The sequence below is a fragment of the Chionomys nivalis genome, chromosome 3 (genome assembly GCF_950005125.1).
Source record: "Chionomys nivalis chromosome 3, mChiNiv1.1, whole genome shotgun sequence".
Lineage (NCBI taxonomy): Eukaryota > Metazoa > Chordata > Mammalia > Rodentia > Cricetidae > Chionomys > Chionomys nivalis.
The window spans coordinates 90870315-90893977 of record NC_080088.1 but is presented as its reverse complement, the minus strand read 5'-3'; the positions used below and the strand labels follow the sequence as shown (position 1 = coordinate 90893977).

The 23663-nt window shown below is 48.8% G+C and overlaps 1 protein-coding gene across 1 annotated transcript in view; it reads left to right on the top strand.

Annotated features, from left to right (window-relative positions):
* Positions 1–12381: 12381 nt before the first annotated feature.
* Positions 12382–23663, top strand: part of Foxk1 (forkhead box K1) — a 70859-nt gene continuing 59577 nt past the window's right edge. The window contains exon 1 of the mRNA XM_057764073.1: positions 12382–13017. Coding sequence (XP_057620056.1) covers positions 12479–13017 — 539 coding nt within the window. The 5' untranslated portion in view covers positions 12382–12478. The remainder of the gene's footprint in view (positions 13018–23663) is intronic.

Sequence of the window (23663 nt, the reverse complement as noted above, 5' to 3'; positions counted from 1 at the left end):
ACTATATTAATTACAACACTACTTGGCCTATTAGCTCAGGCTTCTCGTTAACTCTTACATCTTAAATTATCCCATTTCTATAATCTGTATATCGGCACAAGGCTGTGGCTTACTGGTAAAGATCTGGCATCTGTCACCTTCAACAGCTATATGGCATCTCTCTGACTTTGCCTACTTTCTCATCTCTGTTCAGATTTCCCACCTGGCTTTACTCTACTAGCCATCATCCAAAACAACTTCTTTAATAACCAATGGTAATAAAACACATTCATAGAATACAGAGGGTAATCCCACATCACATGCACACATGAAAAATTGATAAAGCTGGGTATGGTGGTACATGCATGTAATTCTAGCACTTAGAGGCTGAGGCAGGAGGATGGTGAACTCCAGGCCATGCAGGGCTACCCTCAAAGAGGCAACAATAGAAGCTGGGCAGATGGTTCTGTGGATAAACGTCTGCCTCACAAGTGTGAGGACCAGAGTTCAGATCCTCAGAAGCCATATCTGTAATCCCAGCACTCAGGAAGTATCGCATCACACTGAGTGTCTTCCCCCAGGAAGTCTTGAACAGATCACCAATCACACCAGACAGGATACTGACAACAGATCAAAGAAACCCTTTCATCCAAGTCTCCCTTAGTGAGACAATGAGTTCATTGGGGTCCCTCGCGGGAGTGTGGGTGAGAGAGGGGTCCTTCACGGGAGCCTGGGTGAGGGGGTTCTCACAGAAACATGGGTCCTCATAAGTGTCTGGGTGGCTCAGGCAGCTGCGTCATGGAAGGCCCACCCCAGCCCACCCCTGGGCTCCCAATGCCAGCTGCAGGTAGCTACACCACAGAAGTGCGTCCTCTTTCCCAGGGAATACTCATTGTTTATGTAACCTCTGTCAAGGAAGAGTGGTGCTGGGGAGTCCGGGACCACTCCTGTGAGTTTTGTGAGTCTCCCCACTGCCCCTCACAAGGGAATGCCTCATTCTGAAGAAAACAGCTTTGCAATCCAGAGACAGGAGTGCCCTGAGCTCCGGGCCAACCTACCAGATGCAGACAAAAAGTAAGGAAGAGAACCAGTTGTGGTGGCACACGCCTTTAAACCCAGCGCTCAGAAGGCAGAAGCAGAGGCAAGCAGATCTCTGTGAGCTTGAAGCCAGCCTCAGCCTGATCTACACAGTGAGCTCCAGACCAGCCACGGCTACACAATGAGACCCTGTCTCAAAAGAAGGGGTGGGGAGAGATGGACGTGATTCAGTGTGTAGCATGCTTGCCATCACACACAAACTACTGATTTGATCCCCAGCACCATGTAAGTTGTATGGCGGGCATGCTTGCCAGCTCATCACTTAGGAGGCAAGAGGATCAGAGCTTCAGGGCTATCTTTGGCTACATAGCAACCTGGAGCCTAGCCTGGGCTATACAAGATTTTATCTCAAAAATAAAAATAAAGAAAAGGAATAAAAGAGGAGGATAGAGAGTAAAGGAGTAAAAAAAGGATAAATGGAAGGAGGGAGGGTCGCACAGTCCCAGGGGACTCTGTGCAATGACACGCTTCTTGGGCCCTGACCACGAGGCCACTAGTCCCAGGTGTCTGCTGGGCCTTTGAAGTGGGGCTCATGCCAGTGGAAAAACAGAATTGTGTTCTGTTTTAATTACAATGGCATTTTAAGCTGTGCTTTGTGGCTAGCGAAATCTGGACTTGATAGCATAGCTCTTAAGCCTTGTCAATACAAACACTCCAGATCCTCTAAAAAAATATGTTAAGGGCTGGAGAGATGGCTCAGTGGTTAAGAGCATTGCCTGTTCTTCCAAAGGTCCTGAGTTCAATTCCCAGCAACCACATGGTGGCTCACAGCCATCTGTAATGGGCCTGGTGCCCTCTTCTGGCCTTCAGGCATACACACAGACAGAATATTGTATACATAATAAATAAATAAATATTTTAAAAAAATATGTTAAGTGAAGGTGAGATTTAAGTAAAGTTGTTTGTGTGTGTGAGAGAGTTTTTTTCTTTGTTTGCTTTTTCTCCTTTTCCCCCTCTTCCTTCCTTTCTCCCACCCCCTCTCTCTTCTTTCTTCCAGACAGGATTTCATGTGGCTAAAACTGTCCTTCAACTCCTGATCCTCCTGCCTCCACTTCCCCTGCTCACCACCACACCTGGTTTATGTTATTCTGGGGGAGGAACTCAGGATTTCATGCGTCTGGCATGATCTCTCTACCTACTGAGTCACATCCCCAGCCCCGGGAAAATTCCTCGTCGTGCAAAGCTCTGTGGGGCTGGGGAGAGGAGGAGAGGTAGTGCCGGGACTTGAACTCGGGACCTTGTGCATGCCTGGCAAATGCTCTACCACAAAGCTACATCTCCAACCCAGTTCTCTTCTTAATGACTATCCAAAGGCATATAATTGCCATCATGCTCGTCTCTCTACCCCACCTGCCAGCTCCTAAGTGTCACTTTGTGGTCAGCTTGTCCCCAGACCTCCAGCTGCTCCCCATCACTCCTTTATGGCCCTATTGTTTTGCTTCTACCAGGAGGTCACAGAACCACAAGGGGTGCCCCTGGAACTCATCCATGTAGTTCTGTGAGCCCATATTTTCCAAAGAATATTCCATTGCATAATATGGTGTTATACTTTGGTAATTCACTTCCCTGTTCAGATGCAGTTGGGTTCTTCCTGTTTGGAGTGATTATGAATGAATAGTAATTGTAATTATAAATTAATAGTAATTGCAATTTGCCTTCAGCTTGTTGTATTAACTTTAGTTTTCTTTCTTTTTCTTTTCATTTCTTTTTGTACTGTGACAGAATCCAGACAGGGCAAGTAGTTCACCGCGAAACCATGCCCTCAGCCCCTCGCTAGGGGATTCTAGGCATGTGCTCTACCACCAACCCACATTTTTTAACTTTTTCGCTTGTTTGTTTGCTTGAGACAAGATTTTCCTGTGTCACTCTGGCTGCCTGAAACTCACCCTGTAGACCAGGCTGGCCTTGAACTAGAAGATCTGCCTGCCTCCTCCTCCCGAGAGCTGGGAGACCACTACAGCTGGGCTACCTCTTTTAATTTTTTTTTTTTCGAGACAGGGTTTCTCTGTGGTTTTCGAGCCTGTCCTGGAACTAGCTCTTGTAGACCAGGCTGGTCTCGAACTCACAGAGATCTGCCTGCCTCTGCCTCCCAAGTGCTGGGATTAAAGGCGTGCGCCACCACCGCCAGGCCCTCTTTTAATTTTGTAAGACAGATTTTGGCTTAGTTATTCAGGGTGTCCTTGAGTTTGCTATCCTGCTTCAGCCTCCTACATGACTCCGGGCCTCCCTCACCAGACCTGGCTTCAGTACACATTTTGTTTGAATGCTGTTTTTGTGTATGCGCACATGTGTGTGCGTGTGTGTGTGTGGTGTGGCATATGGCCATATGTGTGAAAGAACGTGTGCCTGTAAACACACGGAGGCCAGAGACAGGTGCTGGGCATCCTGCTCCATCCCTCTCCGCCTTATCCCCCCGAGACAGGGTCTCTCACTGAACCTGGGGCTGCACTGGAGCCGTCAATCCCCATGTACCTTCCTACCTCTGCCCTGGCAGCCCTGGGGTTATGGGTGTAAGCAGGGCCACACCCCAATTTTTTGCTGAGTACTTGGAATTCAAACTCATGTCTTCGGGATTACACAGAAAACATTCTTACTCATTATCTCCTCAGTCGTCGGCTGTAGTTATAAGAAACTGTCAAGAAGCTCACAACTGTCTGTGTAACTCCAGTTCTGGGGGACCTGGCACCCTCACACAGAAACATAGGCAGGCGAGACACCAGTGCACATAAAATAAATAAAATCTTTGTTTTTTTTTTTTTTTTTTTATTTTCGAGACAGGATTTCTCCGTAGCTTTTTGGTTCCTGTCTGGCCTCGAATTCACAGAGATCCGCCTGCCTCTGCCTCCCGAGTGCTGGCTGGGATTAAAGACGTGCGCCACCACCGCCCGGCTTAAAATAAATATAAATCTTAAAAAAATAAAATAAAACCCGCCAAGCTGATTTCAAAGCGGTACTGCCCCCGTGCATTGCATCAGCAACGTGGGAGAGTTCCAGTTACTGCACATTCTCGTCATCTATGAGTGATGTCGGTTTTGTGGGCTTGGAAAGCAGTGTGGAGAGATGTGGAGTAACAGCCATTGTGATTTTAATTGACCTCCTAATGACCTTTAATAATTTTTGCTTAGATTTTACTTATTTTTAAATTTTATGTATGTGAGCCGTTTGTCTCTATGTATATCTCTGCACCATGCGCATGCAATGTCTGTGGAGGCCAGAAGATGGCGTCAGATCCTCCGAGACTGGAGTTACTCATGGTTTTAAAACACCATGTGGGTGCTGGAAATTGAATCCAGGTCCTTTGGAGAAATAGCCAGTGCCCTTAATCACTGAACCAGCCCTAGAATCTTTTCAGATGATTTTTATTTTTGTTATTGTAGTTATTTCTTTTGAAAATGTGTGTGTGTGTGTTTCCTGTGTGCATGCAGGTGCACATGCCATAGCACACATGTGGAGCTCAGAGGACAATTTTTCAGGAGTCAGTTCTCACCTTCCAGCCTGGGAAGGAAATTTTTCTATTGTTTCTTCTGCTTCCTGGCTAGTCTGAGAGCTGCTAGCCAGCTTTCCTGTCTCTGCCTCCCATCTCACTAGGAATGCCTGGATTAAAGGCACACACTCACACACCAGGTTTTTTTAATGTGGCCCCTAGGGGTCACACCCAGGTGGCCAGGCTTGCATAGCAAGTGCTTTTACCTCCTCCCTCATGGGCCTGCTCGCTAACCAAATATCTTCCTCAAAGACAAGCCTGCTCACATTCTTTGCCTTTTTTGTTTTTTTGGGATGATTTCTCTAGCTGACCCAGCCTCAAACAACTCCCTGGGCTGGGGGAGCACAGGACAGTTGGTAGAGTGCTTGCTTAGCACCCACAAAATCCTGGATTCCAGTCCTTGCACCTCATGAACTTACAACCTCAAGGGTGTGGCGCTTGTGTGCTTGCAATCCAAGCCCTGAGGAGGTGGATGTGAGGTGGGGGGGGGGGGAATCAAGAGTACAGGGTCCTTCTTGGCTACATACTGGGTTTGAAGCCAGCCTGGGCTACACGATATCCTATCTCAAAGAAGTGTAACTAACTAACTAACTAATATTTGCCAATACACTACAGTTTTCTTGTGGCTGGAGTTAGGTCCACTTCTTCCAGCCCCTGCTGTGAGCTCTGAAGGTAAGGTGCTGGGTATTGTGGGGGCTCTTTTGTTGGCAGCAGGCCTTTTCTCTTTTCTTTATAGAGTACACGCTTTGTCAGGCGGCTTAAGCAGGTCCTCTAGACCCAAAGGGATCCAGAGAAGAATTCAGCTTTCCACATTTCATTGTTCAAGGGCCCTTTTTAAAAACGGGCTCTTTTCTTGCCCTCTCTATGGTAGCTGTCAATATAGCCAATGGATCGCTGTTTAAGGAAAAAGGAATCACAGACACTTAAATAGACGTCTAGACTTGCCAAGGTCAGGGTGAGCTGATATCATTACTATGCCATTCCTTCCTTCCCCGCAGAGGAGAGGGAAGAAGAGAAAGGAAGAAAGAGAGAGAGATGGAGAGAGGGAGGGAAAAATTATCTTTTATTTTTTTCCTGCTTCAGCCCCTTCTGTGTTCAGACTCAGCTCCTGTGATTTGTCTTGTGTGCCAGACCACACTGACCTTGAATTTTTGGCTATCCTTCCGCCTCTGCCTCCTGAACGCTAGGATGGCTGGCATACACCACTACATCCAGTTCCCAAATCCTTAAAGGACCCAACACACTCCTCCTGTCCTCTTTAGCCTTACCTGCAGCTCTATTGATGTAAAATATACAGGCACGCATCAAATTAGCCTCTTCTAAGTGTGTGGTTCAGTGGCGTTAAAATATTCACATTAGGACTAAGGAGATGGCTCGGTGGGTAAGAGCAATTGCTGTACTAACATGAGGACCTGAGTTCAAATCCCCAGCACCAAATCTAGGTATGTCTGGACACACACTTGCCACCCTAGTACTATAGTGGGTTGGGCAGGAGATGGCTGGGGCTTACTAGCCACCACGATAGCTCCAGGTCCAGTGTCTCAAGGAATCAAAGCAGACAGTAATAGAGCAGGACTCCTAGTGTCCCATGAACAGGTTGGGTGGGGGTGAGGTGGGGTGCATGCCTGCATTCACGGGTGTACCTACATCACACACACACACACACACACTAAAATTTTAAATTCACACTGTGGTACAACCATCAGGCACAGTGGCCAGTAATTCCAGCACTGGGAAGGCTGAGTCAAAAGGATTACCCTGAATTCAAGGCTAGCCTGAGCTACAAGAATTTCAGATAGATTAGATTGAGCTACCAATGTAAGACTCTGTCTTAAGGAAAGCCAGATAGCAAACGAACACTGTGCTGTCACCAACACTGTCCATCTCAACTCTCCAGCCTTCTACAATAAAGTTCTGTCCCCACTGAAACACTATACCCTGTTCCACACCCTTGCCTCCCACCATTCTATTTTTAGCCTCTGTGAACGTGACCAGTCTTTGGGCTTCATATAAGTGGAACTGTAGGAGCTGGGGTGGGGATGTGGCTCAGTTGGTAGAGGCAGGAGGACCAGAAGTTTTTAGGGTCATCCTCAGCTACATAGTAAGTTCCAGGCCAGCCTAGGCTACGTTAGACCCTGTGTTCTTTCAGGTCTGGCTTATTTCACTCAATGTTGTATCATCAAGATGTATCCATATTGCAGCAGGTAGCACATTTTCCTTCCCTTTTCAGGCTAATATTCCCTTAGATGTATGTACAGTGTGTGTGTGTGTGTGTGTGTGTGTGTGTGTGAATTCTTTTTTTATTTGTTTTTTTCAAGACAGGGTTTCTCTGTGCAGTTTTGGTTGTTCTGGAACTCACTCTGTAGACCAGGCTGACCACTCCCAGAGATTTGCCTGCCTCTGCCTCCTGGGTGCTGTGATTAAAGATGTGCACCACCACCAGCTGGCTTGAATTCTTGACTTCATTTCACATTCTAGCTATTGTCAGTAGAGCTGTCCCGAACACAGCTTTCCTGTATGTAAATATCTCCCTCACACCTTGTGTTCAGTTCTTGGGGCTATGCCCAGAAATGGGATTCAGTGTTTGGTGGTAAAAGTTGTCTGTGAGAGCAGGTACACTATGGGTGTTTGTGTGTGCGCATGTACATGGAGTCAGGAAGAGCTCAGGTGTCACCCTCAGAAATGACATCCGCCTTCTATAAGACAGGGTCTCCGTAAGGCTAGACTGGCAACAAGCCCCAGGCATCCCCCTGTCTCCACCATCCCTGTGGTGGGATGACAAGCACGTGGCACCATGTGGGCTTCTCTCTTTCTGTCTCCTAGGTTCTAGGAATCAAACTCTGGCCTCCATGCTTTCACAGCAAGCAGTTTAGTGACTGAGCCATTGCCCAAGCCCTTTGTGGTTGTTTGTGGCAGACTCTCACTGTGGAACTTGGGTTGACCGAGTACTCTTAGGAGATTCCCCTGCCTCTGGTTACTGATCAATGGGATTACAAGTGTGTGCCACCAACCTGTCTTATGCTGAACTTTAAAAACTGTGTGTGTGCCTATGAACACCTGATTTTTGACGAAGAAGCTAAAATTATAAAATGGAAAAAAGGAAGCATCTTCAACAAATGATGCTGGCATAACTAGATGTCAACATGTAGAAGAATGCAAATAGATTCATGTCTATTGCCATGCACAAAACGCAAATCCAAATGGATCAAAGACCTCAACATAAAAACAATCACGCTGGGGCTGGAGAGATGGCTCAGCAGTTAAGAGCACTGACTGTTCTTCCAGAGGTCCTGAGTTCAATTCCCAGTACCCACATGGTGGTTCACACTCATCTGTAATGAGATCTGGTGTCCTCTTCTGGCATGTAGGTATACATACAGCCAGAACACTGTATACATAACAAATAAATAAATCTTAAAAAACACACACACTGAACCTCATAGAAGAGAAAGTGGGAAGTACACTTGAACACATTGCACAGGAGACCACTTCCTAAATATAACCCCAGCAGCACAGACACTGAGAGAAACAATTAATAAATGGGTCCTCCTGAAACTGAGAAGCTTCTGTAAAGAAAAGGATATACTCAAGAAACTAGACATCAAAAGAACAAATAACCCAATTTTAAAAAATGGAGTACATACCTAAACAGACAACTCTCAACAGAGGAATCTAAAATGGCTGAAAGACATGTAAGGAAATGCTCAACATCCTTAACCATCAGAGAAATGCAAATCAAAACAACTCTGAGATTCCATCTTACACCTGTCAGAATGGCCAGGATCAAAAACACTGATGACAACTTATGATGGAGAGGATGTGGAGTGAAAACTTGTATAGCCACTTTGAAAATCAGTATGGAGATTTCTCAGAAAATTAGGAATCAGTCTACCTCAAGGCCCATCACTACCACTCTTGGGCATATACTCAAAGGATGCTCAATCATACCACAAGGACATTTGATCAACTTTGTTCATAGCCACATTATTCATAAGAGCCAGAACCTGGAAACAGCCTAAATACCCCTCAACTGAAGAACAGATAAGGACAATGTGATATATTTACACAATGGAGTACTACTCAGCGGTAAAAAAAAAAAAAAAAAAAAAAAAGACATCTTGAAATTTGCAGGCAAATGGACAGAACTAGAAAAAGCCACACTGAATGAGGTAACTTGTACCTAGAAAGACAAATATCATATGCACTCACTCATAAGTGGTGGCTTTTAGACATAAAGAATAACCAGCCTACAGTACACAACCCCAGAGAGCCTAGATAACCAAGAGGACCCTAAGAAAGACATACATTGGTCTACATAGGAAGGAGAAAAAGCCAAGATCTGAGAAAATTGGGAGTGGGGGGGGGGCATGGGAGAGGGGCAGATGGGGAGTGGGGAGGAAGGAAGGGGAGTGGGAAAATATGTATAGCTCAAGTAAAAACAGTAAATTATATTTTAAAAAGTGTGTGTGTGTTCAAATATTTCTGGGACTGTTGGCTTTCCCCCATCTTTCTCCTTAAACCCTGCCTTACTTTGTCTGGCAGTTTCTTTCTTTTTTTTTATTAAATATTTATTTATTTATTTATTTATATTTTATTTATTTATTATACAATATTCTGTCTGCTTGTATGCCTGAAGGCCAGAAGAGGGTGCCAGACCTCATTAAGATGGTTGTGAGCCACCATGTGGTTGCTGGGAATTGAACTCAGGACCTTTGGAAGAGCAGACAATGCTCTTAACCACTGAGCCATCTCTCCAGCCCCTGTCTGGCAGTTTCTTAACCAGCACCCACAGCCACTTTGACCACTGTTTTAGTTCAACTCCATGGCATCCAGGGTGACTCCTTTACAAGCACATGGCTGTGCTTCTCATGGCTCTTGGGGTCCTACACAACCCTTCACTCATCTCGTTCAGATAAATTGGTTGCTCTTTCATGGCCACGGTGACCTTGTGTCCATCCCTCCTGAGTACAGGACTTCCAGGGGTTAGCACGCGCACTCTTTGACTGTAAGCTCTCCTCCCACACTTCGTTCCAGCCCCAGCCAGTGACAGCGCATTCTCTGGACTCCGGTTCAAGAATCCTCACTTGGGGAAGAGGCTCCTCAGCCTGCTCTCACTGTCCTCCCCTCAATCAGGTTCCTTTGCCACAGTTTCCCAGGGTATGTCTCTGAGCCAGGTCTGGTGACTTGGGCATGTAATCCTGCCTAGCTACTGTGAAGGCTGAGGCAGGAGCATCTCAGGTTCAAGATCTATCTGGGTTGCAGCGTGAGAATAAAGCCAGTTTGGGGAACTAGGTGGAACCTGATTAAAAATGGAAAATATAAGAAGTCACGGTAGAAGGCTGGCAAGATGGCTTGGCAGGTAAGGGGGCTTGCCACCAAGGCTGAGGATCCAAGTGTTATTCCCCAGGTCCCATGTGGTGGAAGAGAGCTTCTCTCTGACCTGCACACACATAATAAATAAAATAAAATAAAATATTATGTTAAAGAGGTGGGGCATAGCTCAGTGCCAAAGCACTTGCATGCACGAGGCCCTGGATTTAACGCTCGTACTGAAAAGCGTGAAAATGAGAACCCGAGAAAGGTGAGCTAGTACACACCTGTCACTCTAGCTTTTTGAAGGTGGGGACAGGTGGACCAGGAATTCAACTTCAGCTACAGAGCCCGAGGCCAAACAAACAAACAAACAAACAAACAAACCCAACAGACCAAGCTAAAACAAAGCAAAACCTAAACCCAAACCAAGAAACTTCTGTCCCCTGCCTCTCAAATACTCTTCTCTCTCATTGTAACCCTCCTGAGAGTGGTTCTCAATCTGTGGGTTGTGACAACCCACATCTTCCCACCCCTTCCCCCGGATATCGGATATTTACATTACACTTCATAACAGTAGCAAGGTTACAGTTATGAAGTCTGAGTATTAGGAAGGTTGAGAAGCTTTATAACAGGCTCCCCTGTTTGGGTTCAGAATGGGAGTTCAGTAGGCAGGGACGTTTCTCATAATCTCCCCTCTACCTGTCCTTGACCCGCCCCCTCCCGCTTCCTTTTGGCCCCAGCCCCAACACTCTGCCATGCTTGCTGTCAACATACACCCTGTATGACTGTGAGCATGACATTGATTTCTGTGGGTCCTTAATTCATATCAGTCTCTTCTTTAGTCCTGAAGTTCACTGAGGGCAGGACCTACGTCTCTATTCTCATGATCATTTTAAAAAGTTCTTGTGTGCGTGTGCGTGCACTTGAATGCACAAGTGTATAAATCTCCCTCCCTCCCTCCCCCCTCCTCTCTCTCTCCTTCCCTCCTTCCCTCCTTCCCTCCTTCCCTCCTTCCCTCCTTCCCTCCCTCCCTCCCTCCCTCCCTCCCTCCCTCCCTCCCTCCCTCCCTCCCTCCCTCCCTCCCTCCCTCCCTCCCTCTCTCTCTCTCTCTCTCTCTCTCTCTCTCTCTCTCTCTCTCTCTCTCTCTCGGGTTTTTAAGACAGGGTTTCTCCGTGTAACAGTACTGACTGTCCTGGATCTCGCTCTGTAGACCAGGCTGGCCTGGAACTCACAGAGATCAGCCTGCCTCTGCTTCTCGAGTGCTGGGATCAAAGTGGTGCACCACCACAGTCTGTATCTTTTTTTGTAGTTGTTTTCTCGGTTTTGTTTTTGTTTTTGTTTTGAGACAGTGGCTCCCGTGAACGTGGAGCTCATTGATTGGCTAGGCAGGCTGGCCAATGAACTTTAGCGATCTGTCTGGCTCCACCTTAAAGAGCTGGAATTACAGAAGTTCTCAATGGGTTTTGAAGTTGGTACTGGGGAATGAACTCCAGTCCTGGAGTATGAATGAATCGGGCACTTTACCAAGCAACTGTGTCAGCTCCTTCATAGTCATTAATTGTGAGAAAACCCGCGCGTGCGTGTGTGCGTGTATGTGCGCGGGTGTGTGTGTGTGTGTTCCTGGAGGAAGCATTGACTGAATTAGCATCCCAGTGCAGAACCTTGAAGTTCTCAAGGGATGCACATGCTGCCAAATTTACCATTTAATGTTTCAACTACCGTCCATCTCCAGGGTGTCCATAGTCTCTAGGAAGCAGCAGAGCTGTTCACCTTAAAGGAACAAGGGAAATCAGGCGTGGTGGTGTACACCTGTGACTCCACTAAGACTCTGGGAGCCTAAGCCAGAAGGGTCACCAGTTGGAAGCCAGTCTGAGCTACATAGCAGGAGACCCTGTATGAAATATTAGTTAATTAATTACTTAATTAAAAGGGCTAGGCTTGGTGGCACACACCTGTAATGCTTGAGCAGGAAAATCATGAATTTGCGGCCAGCCTGGTCTAGGTAGCCAAACCAGGCCAGCCTGGGTATGAGATAGCGTCTCAAACAACAACAAAACAAGGACTAAAAGATATCTCAGTAGGTAAAAGTTCTTGTCACCAAGCTCGACCTGAATTCCATCCTCAGAACCCACAGGGTAGGAGAGAATAGACCTGAAAGGTGTCCCCCCAACCTACACACACACACACACACACACAAAGTATGGTGAGTCACAAGTAAATACATGAATGAATAAAATGTAATTTGCAACTTTATAAAAGAAAAAAGCGAAACTACAAAGAACAGCCGTGCAGAAGCTATCGGCGATTAGCTGAGACCATCACAAGCATCCAAGGGCAACTTTGACCTGCAGTCTCAGTAGGACACCCCTAAAAACGTGGTGAGTCAAACACCACCACGCGCACTTCGGAACGGGAGGAGGGGGCTCTTTGACTCTCGGCCTCTCTGTACCCGCCCTCCCCGAGGTGGAAGCTGCGCGCGCAGCATCAGGGGTCCTGCAGCACACCAGCTCCGCTCCGCGCTGTGATCCAGTCCGGGTTTCCGCGCGCCCTGCCCCGCCCCGCGCCTCCTCGGCCGCCGCCGGAGCCGCTCGGAGCTGCGCGAACATGGCCGAAGTCGGCGAGGACAGCGGCGCCCGCGCCCTTCTGGCGCTGCGCTCCGCTCCCTGCAGCCCTGTGCTGTGCGCCGCGGCCGCGGCCGCCGCCTTCCCGGCCACGGCATCCCCGCCGCCGCCGGCGCAGCCTCCGCCCGGGCCGCCCGCGGCGCCCGCAGTGCCCGCGGTGCCCGGTCCCGGCCCCAATCCCGGCCCGGTGCCTTCCACCGCCGCCACTGCCACCACCGCCGCGCCTGCCTTGGTGGCCGCCGCCGCCGCCTCAGTGCGCCAGAGCCCAGGGCCCGCCCTAGCGCGCCTGGAGGGCCGGGAGTTCGAGTTTCTGATGCGACAGCCCAGCGTCACCATCGGCCGCAACTCGTCGCAGGGATCCGTGGACCTGAGCATGGGCCTGTCTAGCTTCATCTCCCGGCGCCACCTGCAGCTCAGCTTCCAGGAACCTCACTTCTATCTGCGTTGCCTCGGCAAGAACGGTGTCTTCGTGGACGGGGCCTTCCAGAGGCGGGGAGCGCCAGCCCTTCAGCTGCCCCAACAGTGAGTGCGGCGCCATCCCCCGGGTCACCCCTCTCCGGATCTGGCCTGGACCTCCTGGCCACCCGCTGATCTCGACCCCACCCGGCTTGGTCCCTTGTCACTCCCTGATCTCGACCCTATCCGGCCTGAACCCCTGGTCAACCCCCTCAACTCAACTCCTCCTGGCCTGGCCTCTGGGTCGCTCCTTCCTCCCCATCCCATCTCGTTTTTTTTGTTGGGTCCTAGCCCCTGGTCACTCCCTCCCCCATCTCGACCCTGCCAGGTACTGGCCTCTCCAATCTCGACTCCACCCGGCTCTGATTACCTAGACATCTCCCATTCTTGACCCCACCTAGCTCTGAACCCCTGCTTACACTGATTGATCTTGATCCCACCTGGTCCGACCACCTGGCTACCACGTTTCTCCATCCAGCTAAGCCTGAACCCTAAGATCCCCGTGATCCCGACCTTCACCTGGCTCTGACCCTGTGATGTTAATCACGACCCAGCTAAGCCTGACCCCCTGTTAGCTCACAGGGCCCCTATCCCTGGGTGGGCCCTGACTGACTGGTAGGACCAAACTCAGACCCCACTCATCCTGAAACCCCCTGTCACTCCAACCCTGGACAGGCCTAAACACTGGGGTTCGTGCTAACCCCCCCTTCCTCCCCCCCCCACTCCTCTATTCCATCTGGCTTCCACCCCTCCCATGCTGGTCCCTTACTTTCTGAACCCAGGTTGCCCTTAATCCCACCTGCCCCCAATACCTGGGGTCACTCTTGACCCTTACCTTACCAGCCAGGAGCAGTTACCCCTGACTCTACTTAACCTGGGAGCCCTAGGGCCACCCCTAACACCTATAATCTCACCTAAACCTCCAGACAAAAGTCATCTCTGACCCCTGTTGACTTGAGAATGTTAAATCACCTTGATCTCCATCTAACCTAGTCTGGACTCTCTGGGTCACCCCAGATTCTTCCTGCCCCAAAACACTCCCCTCTTCTAGGGTCACTCCCTGATCCTTAGCTTTCCCCTGGCAGCATGAGACCCCGCTCAGCCTGAACTCTGCCATAGATACCCCCCCATGGCCCTCAACCCTGATTCCATTTAGGCAGATCCACCAGGGCCACTTCTGACCCTCGTGGTCTGAGTAATCTAGGTACACTCCTTGTCCTTGACTCTCATAGGTCAGGACCCCAGTGTTCACTTCCTTGGCCTGGACCTGGAAGGACTGATGAGCTTCCTTACCCCTGCCAGGGAGGGTGTTCCCTGGGAGGTGTATGGTCCAGGGAGCTGCCTGGGAGGTGTTTGTTAAGAGCAAGTCTGGAGGCAGTGGCTTTACATCTAGTATCTGGGCAGGAAGTGCTGTGCCTCTATTTACCCCCAGAACATGGTAGGAAGTACAGACCCCTAGCTCGTCCCAGGTCCCAGGCTCACTGCTCCTGTGACATTTGACACCATGCCTACTTTACCCTCTTCCAAACTGCCATTATTCCTAGTCCCCTGCCACCCTCGAGGTCCAGCACCTTCAGATCTTATGTACTAGGGGAAAGCCATGTTAATTGCTTCCTTCCCAGCACTTTCTTTTTCTATTCAGTAATTGCTTCTAACTCTCACTGGTATTCCTTTGACAAGGTTCATGGCCAGATGTGAGTGTCTGTCTCGTTACTCACATTTATGAGCTCCCTGAGTGTGGAGTTTTTGCCAGGGTCGTTCCCAGGTCTGGAGTACTTGCCGTTGTATGTCCACCTTCCCAGGGTCCAGATATGTTATAGATTCTGACTGAATAACTTTGAACACTAACAGTGACTCATCTTACTAAGGTGTGAGAAGGAATGTCACCTTCTTTTCCAAAACCGGAAAGCTGTGTCCCTGTTGAATGTACAAGGGCTGGACTGTTGCTGGGTGGTAGACCGCTTGCTTCCCTAGCTCATACAAGACCCTGGGTTCCATCCCCACCACCGAAAGAAAATAAAGCCAGATTGCTGGGAGGAACAATTGTTCACTCAATGGGTCATTAACTGCATTCCTGGGCCTGAGAACTTGACAGATGATCTTTCTCTCCATCTTCCTCAGGCTTCTTCCTGTAACTCAGGTTCTGGAAACACCTCAACCCATTGTCTTCTTAGGGTTCTTATCCCAACCACCCCTGCCAGAGTCTAGCTTACTGTATTGTTAGAGATGTGGCTGCACACGCACAAGTCAAAGGAAGAGGCCACTGGGCGTCCTGCTCTGTCATTCTCTACCTTATTCCCCCGAGGAAGAGTCTCAGATGGAACCTGGAGCTAGGTTGGCAGCCAGCAAGCCCCAGTCATCCTCCTGTCTCCACCCCCACAGCACTGGGGTTGCAGCTTCGCAGGAAACCACACCTGGCTTTTTATATGGGTGTTGGGATCCAGACTCACGCCCTCCTGCTTGTGCAGCAAGTACTCTGACTCTCCGACTTCTCCCCAGCCCACTCCTGCCTTTGGAATAGAAGACTTTCTTTCACTTGGGATTGTCTCCCCATGGTGGGCAAAGTTTCAAACCACAGGGTCCTGCTCATCTACTGATCAGGGCCAAGGCTGCTATTTTTGAAATGATGTTGGGTGCAGTGCCTGGAAATCTGTCTCTCAGGAGCTGGCATGTGCAGTGGGTACGTGTCTGAGCATGGTGGCTTAGCTGGCAGGGAAGGGATTTACCATTGAGCCCTGCAGCCCTTGCAGAGTGTGTGCGTGTGCACACAACCCATTCTCCTGATGTATGTTCACGTGTAGAGACTAGAAGTCAACTTTGAATGTCTTCTTCGTTTAGCCTTTCCATTATTTTGCGGGGCAGGGTGTTTCACCGAATCTGGATGTCAAGGTTGGCTAGCTAGCAAGTCCCAGGGCTATCTCTTTCTGCCTCCTGAGCGCTGGGATTGTGATCCCTCACCAGCATGTCTAGCTTCTTTATGTGACTTCTCAGAATCGAACTTGGGTCTTATGCCTGTGTGGCAAACCCCAGTGGAGCCGTCTCCCCAGGCCAGCTGCGTGTGTCTGACTCGGGGAGTGTTTCTGTGCAGAGTCATAGCCAGTGTGCGGAAGGAAAACCAGCAATGCATGGCGTATCTGTCCCACTTCAGAAAAGCATGTCAGCAGGCCAGCTGAGTAGTTCTGGGGGTCTCCCGTGGTTTTTGACCTAGGGAGCTCCAAAAGAAATGGTCTCATGGATAGGACAGGATGTTGTCAAGTTTGGGGTTAGAGTGCTGTTTCAGCATGTTGACATTGAAAATAATCCAGATACTCCAGTGAGTTCAGAGCAAGGCAGTTGTGGGTATACTGTGTGTATGAATGTGTGTGTGTGTGTGTGTGTGTGCGCGCGCGCGCGCCTGTGTACCCATCCTTTGCTTGGGTGCTGGGGATCTGAAGTCCTCATGCTGGCACTTCACCACCAGAGAGACCACTCTCCAACACCAAAGCTCGCTTTTTTATTTACCCCCCCAATTTTTATCTTGAAATGAAAAGTTCATTAATGATCTTGAAATAATGGCAATTTTTTTCTGTGCCTATCTCTTGTTTTGTTAGCCTGTTTTGCATTAGAATTTTGTTGATTTAACCATTGCCTGCCTTCAGCAGGCCCCAGTAGCTCCAGGCTTGGCAGTTCTGTCCCTTGTGGACGCCCACACTGATTCCCAAAGCAGCACCATCCTTAGCTGCCTTCTACTCCACCCTCAGGATAGATGACAGTGACAGCCATATGGGTGACATTTGCACACACCACACATTCTCCTAGGCATCTCCCACACAGGAGAGAAACCAGAATCCAGCCCCAATGGTTGCTAGAAGTTTATCTTCAAACCTTCAGTACTTTCAGTTGCTGTTGTCGGGGAAAGTGTCTCCTCACATAGCTGGTGTTTGATCCTTGGGTGGAGAACCACCCACAGCTGCCGTCTACAGGCAGAGGTGTAGTGGGGAGCAAACCTAGGGCTTTGTTCTTGCTAAGTAGGCACTCCACCACTGAGCCACACCCCAGCCCCTCACTGGTGATTCTAGGCAGGTGCTCTACCACTGAGCCACACCCCAGCCCCTCACTGGTGATTCTAGGCAGGTGCTCCACCACTGAGCCACACCCCAGCCCCTCACTGGGGAATTTTGGGTAGTTGCTCTACCACTGAGTCACACCCTCCAGCCCTCTTTTCATTTTTTATTTTGAGACAAGTTCTTACTAAGTAGTCCACAGTTCCCTTGAACTCTGCAGAATAGCTGGGATAACAGGCCTACATCACCAGGTCGCATTTGTGTCTTGAGTTTGATTCACCCTCTTCTTGAGTGGGCTTCTGTACTTTTGCTCTCAAGTGTATGTGTGTCTGTGTTGGTGATGGTGTCTATATGTTTCTTTTTTCTGTTTGCTTTGGAATTGGTTGTTGAACTTGAAAGATGCATTTACCCCTTCTTAGCTCTTCCTGCTACAGTGCCACAGCAGAGTGCTTGCTTCAAGTCCCCTGGTTCCACTGGCAAGGGATCAAGTTTGATTCCCACTGCTGAAGAAAAAAATAAAAACACTGAGTACTGAACTTCCATGTGCCCAGCACCAGCATCCACAGTGACTATCTTACAGCTACTCTGCTACTCCGTATCTTCCTCCCCAGTTATGCTTAATCTAGAAGCAAATTGTAGGTGTCGCGTTGCCCTGAGAAAGATAAGGATCCTTTAAAAGGAGAGGAAGGTCACCATGGTGGCTCATCTCACCTACAAAAGAAATAGTAAGCTGTCCTGTGGGCAGTACTCACTCAGAATCCCACTGCTTCTCAATGTTCTGATTTCTCCCCCAGGATTTGCTAGAAGCAAAGTCCAAATAAGGTCCAGGCATGGGGCTGTCTGTCTGTCTTCTATCTCTTGTGTGCACGTGTGCCTGCATAACTATGTATGGGGCACATGCGCACATGTGTGTGAGTAGTACAGGGCTCAGAGATCAACTTTGGGTGTCATTTCTCAGGAGTTTTATGTTCTTTCTTTCTTTCTTTCTTTCTTTCTTTCTTTCTTTCTTTCTTTCTTTCTTTCCTTCTTGTTTTAAGATAGAATCTCTCACAGAACCCGGAGCTCGTCAATTAGGCTAGACCGGCTGCTGTCGGGTCCCAGGGCTCCTCCTCTCTGCTACCTCCCTAGCTCTGAGATCACAAGTCCACCTGATTTTTTTTTTTTTTTTTTTTCTGTGAGACAGGGTTTCTCTGTTGTTTTGGAGTCTCTCCTGGAATTCCCTCTGTAAACCAGACTGGTCTCAAACTCAGAGAGTTTATCCACCTGTCTCTGCCTCCCGAGTGCTGGGATTAAAGGTGTGCGCCACCACCACCCGGTGCCCACCCTGATTTTTGCCAGTGTCTTGGATGGCACGCTCAAGCCCTCGTGCTCCTCAGTGAGCATTTTCCCGTTCACCACCTCCCCAGCCTGGAAGGATGTGTGTCCTCCAGCTCTTCGCACTCTTGCTGAGGGGCCCTGGAAGGACCAGGGTCATTTGTACCTTGCAGGTCCCACGGCTCCTCTTCAAATTGAATTTGAGAGATAGGAGCAGACCTTCTCTTTTTTGTACGCAAATGGGTGTTGGATCATCAAACCCAGAGATTGGATCAAATTCCAGTTTGATTTTTATCTTTTCTTTTTTGTCAAAACTGCCACTTAGCTGGTTTTTGGTACAGCAGTCAGGAGACAAACTGTCTTCTTGATTAGATTTTGTGTGAGTGTGTGAGTGTGTGTGTGTGTGTGTGTGTGTGTCAGAAGACAGCCTCCTGCATTGTTTATCAGGAGCTATCCACCTTGTGTTTAGAGGCAGGGTCTCTCACTGAATCTGGTTCTTTTTTTTTTCTTTTTTTTTTTTTTTTTGGTTTTTCGAGACAGGGTTTCTCTGTGGTTTTGGAGCCTGTCCTGGAACTAGCTCTTGTAGACCAGGCTGGTCTCGAACTCACAGAGATCCGCCTGCCTCTGCCTCCCAAGTCTGAATCTGGTTCTTACCAGGTAGGCTAGGCCAGCTGGCCATGGAGCCCTGGGGACTGTCCCTTCTCTGCCTTCCTACTGCTGCAATCATGAGCATGTACCACGAAGCCTGGCTTTTATACATGGGTTCCAGGGATCAGCCTCAGTTTGTTTGGTTCTACTGGCTGAGCTCTTCACCCACACCCCCACACCCCCACACCCCCACACCCCTTTATGTTGGGCAGCCGTGAACTCACCATGTGACTCAGGCTGGCCTCCTGCTTCCCCAAGTGCTGGGGTGACAGGCTGTGGCACTGTTAGCAGCTTTTGCCAGTCGCTGCCCGAGCTCCCTGAGTCGTCACTAGGAATCTTCATGGTTTATTTGGATGCCAGCATCTGGTAGTCAGAGGGACTGAGGGGCTGTGCCTCAGGGCACAGGACTGATGGTGTATGTTATAGATCACAGTCATCAGATTTGCATCCTGATAAAACTATAACCAATTGTAATGACCACCTTGCTACCCAAGGAATTGCTTCAGACCTAGCAAAAAGAAACATGATAGTTCTTTGCTGTTTACAGCTGGTCAGTTGGCAGTAGCCAATTAGTTTTAAGTCATTGAGCAGCTAGCTAGCAGCTAAACGATATGCTGAAATCCATTTGAAGATGCCTGACTTAGTGAAGATGGACAGTTCCTCTGACTTCTGTTGCTGAACTTCTCCAGGGCTGGTCCCAGCATTCCTCTTCTGGAGTCTTCCACCCTGGCGCCCCCCCGCCCCCCCGGAGCTGCTGGATGGGGTAGGTTAGGCAGGAATGGGTGTTGGTGCTCAGCTTTTCTTGCCCATTAGTATGGGAGAGGGTGTCAGGTCAGCCTGTCCAGGGGTCAAAGCTGGAGAGTGTGGGACTGGGGTTTTACTTATCCAGTCTCTGCATGAAGGGACCCTGGCACAGCACAGAAGGAAGGAGATTAGAGGTTCAGACTCTTTTTTTTTTTTTTTTTTTGGCTTTTTGAGACAGGGTTTCTCTGTGGCTTTGGAGCCTGTCCTGGAACTAGCTCTTGTAGACCAGGCTGGTCTCGAACTCACAGAGATTCACCTGCCTCTGCCTCCCAAGTGCTGGGATTAAAGGTGTGCGCCACCACCGCCCGGCTGAGGTTCAGACTCTTATAGCTGGAAGGGCAGCAGATGCCACCTGGAAGGAGACAGCAACACTGGTCCTGGGACCTTGGAGTGGGGAAGATCCAAATGAAAGGCCTGAGAACAGGTGTGGGGTGGGGTGATTGTTGGGTTCCAGGGAGGAGGGCTGGAGTTTAGCATGCTGGGAGGTGGAGAGGGAGAACTATTGCCTGAGCACTTACAAGATCAGGACTGATAGACCAACCCTTCTACAGGAAGGCTTGCTTCTGTCTGTTGGGAACCACCTGCTGTTGCTTGTCAGGGTTGTCAGCCCACTGTACTGTGATCTGGTTACAGAGTTGCTTCCAAAAGGTCCACGGGGGCCTGGGGCCTCAACTCAGTGAGTGTGTTCTTGTCTGGTGTGTGCACAACCCAGTGTTCTGTTCCAGGGCTGCACACCTGTAATTCCAGCATCTAGTGGATGGAGGCAGGAGGATCAGAAAGAAGTTCACAGCCAGCATTGGCTACATAGTAAGTTCAAGGCCAGCTAAAACTACAGAAGACTAAAACAAGAAAGTATGTGGGGATGTAGTGAATTAGGTACTGGCACAACAATTCTGCATTAAAAATGTAATCTGTTCAGTTTGCACTGAGGGCTCAGGGTTTATTACTTAAGGAATGAGACTTTTGCAGATTCTCTTTTGTTGAGGATCGAGTCTTATGGAACCCAGGCTGGCCTTCAGTGTCCTCTGTAGTTAAGGATGACTGACTGCTGGGATCACAGATGTGCACCACCACAGCCAGCGTTTCATGTCTGTCTGTCTCATCCATCCATCTAACACATATAGTCATTATATGATGTATAATTTTGAAGAGCGGTCCATGGGAAAGATGTTGGTCACGTAGTGTATCCTCACTGAGTTTGTACCGAGCTTATGGAAGCCATTTCGAGCTGACACAGACCATGTAGAGATGCCATGGGAGTTCTTTTTTGATGCTTTGGAAGAAGACCCAGCTCTGCTTTAAAAAGAGGTAGGCGGATCTCTGTGAGTTCGAGACCAGCCTGGTCTACAAGAGCTAGTGCCAGGACAGGCTCCAAAACCACAGAGAAACCCTGTCTCGAAAAAAACCAAAAAAAAAAAAAGTGGAAATGAAAGCAAAGGAGCCGGGTTTGGAGACCGAGTGATTTGCTGTTTGCTGTTTTTGCATCTTGTGAATGTCGGGGGATAAACTTGCTAAATTAATGACAACTCAAATTGCATCCATGCCTCATTTCCATAATTACCCTACATTTAAGGCATTTCATATTAAAATGAGAGGATTATAGAAAAAAATGCTTTAACTTTAATTCCTGGAAATGGGCCCTATTATAACTGGTTTAGAGATTCTGTAATTGGTTTTCAAAGTGTCATTTCTCCCAAGTTTCTAGCTTTCCTGGTAAAATGTTGCTGGTTAATGAGAGAGAGAAAGCACACGTGTGCAAGGGAGCAGGGAGTGGCCGGATCCCGAGTCCCCGCACTGGAGAGGTGGAGGTGGGAGGAATAGACGTTCTAGGACATCTAGGACATCCCTGGTATATAGCAAGTTTGAGGCTGAAACAAGGTATACCGAGACCTTGTCTCGAAGAACAAAACAGACAAGCAAAAACCAAAAGGACGTTTTCTATGAAGAAGAAGAAGAAGAAAAAACCTATATTTGGCCAGATGTGGTGGAACACAGCGGTTGCCTCATCATTTGAGTAGTTGGAGGAGGGTTTTGAGTTGTGGGCCAGCCTGGGCTTCATAGAAGAGCCTGTCTCAATGAAGCATCCCATTTAGAACAAGGTGCGTTGTGTGGTTGTATTGTCACTTTTGGATCTTTTGAGTTTTTTTAAATTTATTTTATTTATTACTATTGTGTGTGTGTGTGTGTCTGTGTGAGTGTGTGTGACTGTGTGTGAGTGCGTGTGTTTGTACAGACTGGCATGCCACCACACACATGTAGGGCAGAGGACAGTTTCCAGGCATTGCTTCTCTCCTACCCTGGGTCCTGGCAATAGAACTCTGGTCAAGAGGCCTCTGAGTGAGTGTTTTTACCTGCAGAGCCATCTCACCAGCCAGTTATTTAGTTTATTGTAAGCCTCCTGAGCGTCTGACGTAACGAGCCAGCTGAACTCCGAGCTGCTTCTGCTCTCAGTCTGCTGCGTTATGTTATTTTGGCTGGAGGACATGGGGAAGATTTGGCCACACAGCACCGTAGCCGGAAACCAAAGGAGCATTTGAGTGACTTGCCAGATACACGTGCCTGCCTGGCTTTTATCTCTCACCAGGAATTGTCAAGTGGCTTCTTTGGGGTTCATTGCAGTGCAGAACCTGAGCCGCATCCATGACCTGGTGTTCAGTGATCGCTCTAAGTTCAAACCCTCACTGTGTCTCATGCTGGGGCTCACTCCTTCACTGGCACTCGTGGGTTTATGACACCATACCTTGGCGGTGGGAGAAATCTTGGAGTGAGTCATGCAGTTTCTCTACATTTTACTGAATAAAGAAAGGCCATTTTAGCCTTAAGTTCCTTGTGTAAATTTGGTTGCAGACAGGTGTGAGCTGCCATGTGGGTGCTGGGCTAAGCCTGGGTCCTCTGAAAGAGCAGTGCTCTTAACTACTGAGCCATCTCTCCAGTTCCAACGATTTTTTTTTTAATGTAGATCTTAATAGGAACAAGCCTTTGATGCAGCAGAGTTTTGTTGTTCTTTCTGAGACAGGGTCTCGTGTTGCCTGACCTGGCTGAGGGTGTGGCTCAGTAGTGGAGCACCTACCTAGAATCCCACAGTGAGTGACCGGGGGGTGTGGCCCAATGGTAGTGTATGTGCCTACCACATAGAAGATGCTGGATTTAGTCTTTAGCACTGAAATTATTTTTTAAGAAAATATATAACTTCCTTGTGTATAGTTGAAATTGTACAGCTGTGTAGGAGGCTGTGTGTTCCTGCATGGTGATTGTGGTGGGCAGCAGATTAAACCAGCCTCACAGGCAATACAGGGTGCTGGGACCAGAAAGCCCTCTCAGAAGTGCCGCTCTACCGTGTGATTGGCAATGCGTGTGACACATGAGGAGCCTCCTGTGTTACCAAGAGACCTTGGCTGTAAGGCACTTGGGACTGGTGTAGAAGGAGTGAGGCTGGGCGCCATCTGCCAGCCACCTTGGCCCTAGGTTGCAGAAAAGGGGACCCTGTGGAGGTGAGGGGCTCCTCGTTCTGTCCTTGGGAAGCGCAGATCCAGTCTGCCTTCCAGGTCGGGCCCTGCTCTGGGAATGAAGCTGGAGGAAAACATCCTTCCCCCAGGAATATCCAGCTGCCTCTGGTTTCAGCCACATCAGCCAAGAAATGCTGGCTCGTTGGTTTAGTCCCAGCACATAGAACACTGCTCAATGCTCAGCTCCCTTTCCTGGGCGTTTTTGTCTATAAATCACAGCGTGGGCACATTTCCCATTCCCTTACCCTAGATTTACTGGCAAGGGATGCCCTGGAGAATCTAGAACCTTCTTTACCTGCATTGAGCACTGACACTGGTGTTTTTGTTTGCTTGGTTTTTATTTTTTCTGTTCAGCTTTTCATTTACACTTGAGCAGCCATAGGTACAGGCTGTCCCC